Source organism: Myotis davidii, unplaced genomic scaffold (assembly GCF_000327345.1).
Source record: "Myotis davidii unplaced genomic scaffold, ASM32734v1 scaffold827, whole genome shotgun sequence".
In the NCBI taxonomy this organism is placed as follows: domain Eukaryota; kingdom Metazoa; phylum Chordata; class Mammalia; order Chiroptera; family Vespertilionidae; genus Myotis; species Myotis davidii.
This window is the reverse complement of record NW_006297815.1, coordinates 1,912,439-1,918,795: the sequence shown is the minus strand read 5'-3', so window position 1 is coordinate 1,918,795 and position 6,357 is coordinate 1,912,439. Positions and strand designations below refer to the sequence as shown.

At 40.5% G+C, this 6,357-nt stretch overlaps 1 protein-coding gene across 1 annotated transcript; it reads left to right on the top strand.

Annotated features, from left to right (window-relative positions):
• Positions 1-2,544: 2,544 nt before the first annotated feature.
• Positions 2,545-5,111, top strand: WFDC13 (WAP four-disulfide core domain 13). Its single transcript, XM_006773567.2, has 2 exons — positions 2,545-2,774; positions 4,957-5,111. Exons 1-2 carry the CDS (start codon positions 2,687-2,689, stop codon positions 5,109-5,111), a joined length of 243 nt encoding a protein of 80 aa, XP_006773630.1. The 5' UTR covers positions 2,545-2,686.
• The last annotated feature ends 1,246 nt before the right edge of the window (positions 5,112-6,357 follow it).

The following is a 6,357-nucleotide window of genomic DNA, read 5'->3' as shown; positions in this document are numbered from 1 at the left end:
ATATATGATATAGAAATTATCATCCAGTACATGAAAATATTCTCAACATTATTAGTTATTAGTGAAATGTAAATTAAAATCACAATTATATACCAACCACTTCATACCCACATAGATAATTATAATCCAATAACAGGGAAATAAGAAGTGTTGGCAAGGATGTGGAGAAATTGGAACCCTCATGCATCAGTGATTAAAATGTTAATGGTTCAACCACTGTGAAAACAGTTTGCAGTTTCCTCAAAGAGTTAAAGATATAAAGTTATACATATGACCTATCAATTTTATTCATAGGTATATACCCCCAAAAATAAAATAAGTACTAAAAAAATACTTGTACAGAAATGCTCTTACTACACCATTCACAATCACCAAAGGGTGGGAACAACCCAAATGTCCATCAACAAATGAATGGATAATCAAATTGTGGTATATACATACAATGGAATATTATTCAGATATGAAAATGAATAAAGTACTGATACATATTACAACATGAATGAACCTCAACAGCTACAGAGATAACATTTTCACTTATCATTTTGGCAAACATTCAAAAGCATGACAACACATTTTGCTATGGGAAACACATGTTCACAAGGTTGGTAGCAACACAAAATGGTACAACCTTTATGGAGTAAAATTTGGCAATATGTCACAAAACTACATATGACTTTATCCTTTTAACCAGCAATTGCACTTTTAGAACTTGACCCTGATGTTACACCTCCAGCAATACAGAAAATATACACATAATTGTTTATTGCAGCACATTTGTAATAGCAAAATCTTGGAAAATATATAAATACCCATATATGGCAGATAGGTTGAATGACTAAGATGTGTGAACATGGAGGCATAGAATGCAGCCATAAATAAGAAAAGGGAACTCTGGATATATTACTGAATGACAATAGCAAGGTGCACATGAACATATCTGTGCAAGAAAAAAATGGAATTAAGGAATCAAGTAACTAATTATCTTTATCTGGCACAAAAAATTCCAAAGAATTAATTTTTTTTTTTTTAAAGGGGGTGGGAATACTGTGATTCAGCACATTGTCTGAGGTCAGTGTAAACTTGCTGCAAAACCAGGCAAGGACTATACGAGAAAGGAAAGTTACAGGCCCAGTTCTGTTGTGAACATAGATGTAAAATTCCTTAAAAATAGTAAACTGGCCTGGCCACAATGGTTCAGTGGTTAAGCACTGACCTATGAGGAAGTCATGGTTTAATTCCCGGTCAGGACATATGCCTGGGTTGTGAGTTCTATCCCTGATTGTGCATGAGGCAGTCTATCAATAATTCTTTCTTATCATTGATGTTCCTATCTCTCTCCCCCTCTCCCATCCTCTCTTTAATCAATAAAGATTTTTTTAAATAGTAAACTGAAAAAAAGATGAATGGGCATAAAGGGTACTGTGCTGAGTGAAATAAGGTCAGACAGAGAAAGACAAATGCCATATGATTTCACTTGTGTGTGGAATCTAAAAACCAAAATAAATAAACACGAACAATAGAAACAAAATCATAAATACAAAGAACATTTTTTAACATATTTTATTGATGTTTTACAGAGAGGAAGAGAGAGGATAGAGAGTTAGAAACATCGATGAGAGAGAAACATCGATCAGCTGCCTCCTGCACACCTCCCACTAGGAATATGCCCGCAACCAAGGTACATGCCCTTGACCGGAATCGAACCTGGGACCTTTCAATCCGCAGGCCAGCACTCCATCTGCTGAGGCAAACCCGTTAGGGCAAGAACATTTTGATGGTTGCCATATGAAAGGGAGTTTGGGGTTAAAAAAGGGAAGAGATTAAGAAGTACAAATTGATAGTTACAGAATAGTCATGGGGATGGAAAGCATAGCGTAGGGAATATTATCAATAATATTGTAATAACTCTCTATGGTACCCGGTGTTACACCCCCAGCAATACAGAAAATATACACATAATTGTATATCTAGGTACTAGGTTTATCAGGATGATCACTTGCTAAGTTATATAAATGTCTAATCATTGGATGGACACCTGAAGCTGCGATAATGTTATATTATTGAAAATAACAAATGAAAACAAATAACCAAAGAGTTACAATACTGCCCTAACTGGTTTGGCTCAGCGGATAGAGCGTCGGCCTGCGGACTGAAGGTTCCCAGGTTCAATTCCAGTCAAGAGCGTGTACCTTGGTTGCGGGCACATCCCCAGTAGGAGATGTGCAGGAGGCAGCTGATCGATGTTTCTCATCGATGTTTCTAACTCTTTATTCCTCTCCCTTCCTCTCTGTGAAAAATCAATAAAATATATTTTTAAAAAGAGTTACAATACTATTTACGATTTCATTTGAAGATTCAAGCCTCTAGGAATAAATATAACAAAGACATGGAAAACTTACAAAGTTTTGTGAAAGAACATTAACAAGACTTGGATGAGAGAAATAACAAGGTTAAGCTTAGGCGGATGAAAAGGGTGTAGATTTGAAAACGATACCACATCCTGGAGTGGGTGTGGTCAGGAGGAGCTTGGATTTCTGCCAAACCCTCCAGATAGATTGGAATACACCGTAAAAAACCAATCACAGCATGCCTCCTCTTTTCCCTCCTTCCCTCTCATTTCCCCTAAACTGCGCCTGTTCAAACCCAGCAGTCCTCAGCCAGGACTTAACACCATCCTGCCAGCAGCATGAAGCCTGTGCTGCTCCTTCAGCTCCTGCTGGTGATTCATCTAGCACCGCAGCTGGTGCCTGCGAGTCCCAAGCAACAATTTATGAGTAGGTGCTGGGGCCCGGCCCAGGCGAGGGAAGAAGCATCTGTAGAGATGGGGGGATCTGAGGGCCAATTCAGGGGCATACCTCATGAGAAAACACCGTATGTTCAAGAGTCCAGATTTTATTGTCATTAAGATCTAAGTTGGAATACCTGCTCTGTTCCTTAATGAGTGATCTTGGGCAAAGTATCAGGGCCTCGGATTTTATCTTTGTGATGAATGTAATGATATTGGGGTAGTTGGGAGGAGAAACTAAGATAATGCATGCAGACATAGAGCACTCTTACTGGACCATGGTAAATGCTCGGTAAGTATTAACTACAGCAAATGTTATCAGCCTCATCACCCAGCTGATTTTTGCTGCCCTGGTTCCTTCATGGATGTTTGGGCTAACTTTTCAAGCATTAAAGCAGAGAGGAAAATTAAGTTGGTAGAACTCAAACTGGAACCTACATAATCTTGGTTTGGGAAGATGTTTTAGGAAGAAAGGAAAGCCTTGCATTTTATTACACCGTTTAAAAATTCAGAGGTACCCACACAATTACCAGTGATTAGCATCAATCTGAAGCACTATACAATGATTACTCAGTAAGTATAATCCATCCCAGCAGCCACCATTGACCAGCTCAACCTAACAAGAGCGCTGGCCACAGTAACGTTGACCTTGACTGATACCAAAAGGACAATGAACTATTATTCATCATGCCTGCACGTTGCTGAGGACATCGTCAGAATACTGGGGGCTCAGAGCAGGAATACGTGTGGTATGTCATGTGTCAAGATAGACAAGGTCCTGTTTTAGGGTCTCAGAGAAAGTTTGTATGACTGAGGAAGGCTAAGCAAGCTGCAAGAGAATGGAGGTATCCAGGGTGGAGTTAATTGGAGAATCAAGAACTAAAATTTGGATATAGGCACAAACAGGCTCTGTAAGGCTGGCAAGTGCTATGACTGGTATTGCAACTAGATACCCAGAAGAGGAGTCAAAACTTGAGAAGGTCGATCTTTCTGAGATCCTGGTTGATGGATTCCTTCCCCATGCTCTTCAATGAAGCCCATCTTCTCCAAAATGGGAACCAGTTACAGTTTCTTGCACTGACTCAGATTGTCAACGGCTTGGGCCTGGGCTTCTTTCACCCCATCTCTGGTGCCATTTGCTGTTATAATTACAGCCCCACTTTTATTCACTTATTCTTTTGAGACCAGCTTTGAGATCCCACAGACCTACTTCTAATTTCAAATACCTGCAGAGTAATATATCAGCAGGGGCTTATAGAATGCCCCACCTATGACATTTGTCCTAAAGAAGGGACATGTCACAAGATACAAAATTTAAGGCCTGGCTGGGCTTAGATAAAGGGGTTAATGGGGCCCATCCTTAATGAGGCCCATCCTTAATGCCTTAGAAATCAGAAACAAAGAGAAGGTTGTGAGTTGAAGGCCTGGGGCAGAGTCTCCTGGTGGAGGTAATCTTGGCTTTGATCTGAGTACTGGAGGCTGAGGGGAATGAGATGTCAGCATGAAGATTCATAGTCTTCTCCTGAACAGCTAAGATCTGCAAAGAAGGAGAAGCTGATCTTTGACCCCAGAACCTGACCCCACTCTGAAATGCCCACTCTTCTCCCCAAGAAAGAAGTCACACCCAGAACCCATTTGTGATTTGGGTTCTAGCATTCTGATGCCCGTGCCTTTTGTGTGCTGTGTGGTCTTCATCCTTTCCCAAAACATTCCCTTCCATTCATTCTTCTATACACAAATAACACATGTTAGGTTGACCCTGGGCTAAACTATAAGAGAGGCTTTACGACTCATTTGAGACCACATAATGAGTCAGTGCAAATGGATCTACATACCCCTTTCTTGCTCACCATAAGTACCATTCATTCCCTTGAACTGGACCTAACCAAGTTTCTGGGGACTGGGCATCTGATCTGCAAGGATGGTGAATGACCAATGGATGTAGGGTTCTAACAAACTGTGCCTTTGATCAAATATCCAAGCCCTGATTTTCCCTGCTGAGAACTCTATAGAAGGCAGCAGCTGAGGAAAAAAAATCTTATTCCACTTTCCTGTGGCCACACAAGGGAGCTCAAGGTGGCTGGTTTCCTGGCAGCTCCTTGGGCTTCTGGAGTTCTGAATGTTACTCCAGGATGTTGGTTAGGCCCTTTCTTTCCTGTTCTGTGTTCCAGAGTATATTTTGGAGCCTCCGCCGTGCAGAGTGGACCCTGGAAACTGTACTGATTTCTGTTCAATGCAGGAAGATTGCTCACATGGACTTCAGTGCTGCTCTGCCTTCTGCGGGACAGTCTGCACATTCAACAAAAATATAATCCAAAAAAAGTAAGGAGCTTCTCGTGCCCAGGCCTGACCCTGGAGCTGCTGGTGGGAGCTCAACAGAAGAATATCTTACCAGCCACTACGTCATTCTTTCTAACGTTCTCCCTCTCTTTACCAAGAATAATTTCCATTAATGTCATGATTAAGAGTCTTCCTCCACCCCTGAACTCCAGAATCCTTCTCTCCTCATCACCACTTCTATGAATCTAAGAATCTAACTCTCTGAACACATCCACAAACCCCTCCATTCACAGACCCTGTCCTGTCCCAGCATCCAGCTTTATCCTGGGGTCTGGGACACTGTATCTATCTGTCACCAAAATCCAAAAGCAAATTGTTCTGTTTTTGCTTGCCCTCTTTGACCAAACACCATCCTTTGGCCCCTAGTATTCCTGGGTTTTGGAGATTCTCCAGCCCAAGGGAAGCTTTGGTTAATCACCAGGAAAATTCACCAAAGTCTGCTGAATGAAGAGCAGAGAAAGGACATTAGAGTGTTGATGAGACATCTAGTTTCCAATCCTATCTTGCGACTATCTTTCTATGACCTTGAGTAAGACAATTCCCCATTTTTGCCTTTTTTTTTCTCATGCAAAAAATGGGGACTCATTTTTTCAAACTTGCAAGATTGTAAGTCTCAAATGAGGTCTCAAAAGACCCACAAGGCAGGAGACTCAACCAGTGAGCTTCTAAAATGTTTTATTCTCTGCTTGGTTCCCTTCCCTGAACACAATACCCTACATATGAGACAAGGTACAAAGTGATGAAGTATAGGCCCAGAGCCAGAGAACTAGACTCAAATCCTGGCTCTACCTCTTCCTAGCTGAATGATCTCAGACAAGTTAATTCACCTCTCTCTTGGCATCAACTTTCTCATCTTTAAGACTACAATAATAATGAGAATAAAATAGATAATCCATGCAAGCTCTATATATTTATTACTCAGTAAATTTTAGCAATTTCTGTCTTCAGAGACTGGCCCTTGCAATTAAAACCCACATCTTTCAAGGCTCCACATTGGAGACACAAATAAGTATGACTCCGAATTGCCACTGAGTTCTTTAAGGTTTTACTTTCCCTGTAGCAGAAGAACTTAGCTTCATGATCTAGTCTTAAAGATAGAAGTAATGGAAAATAAAATATTATATCTATAAGAATAAACTTTAACCAAATAATATTTGAAAATATTTTTCTCCCACAGATCAAAAGGCAAAGTGTGGAAAAAGAAGATAGGCAAATGAGGCATGTTTCCAAGG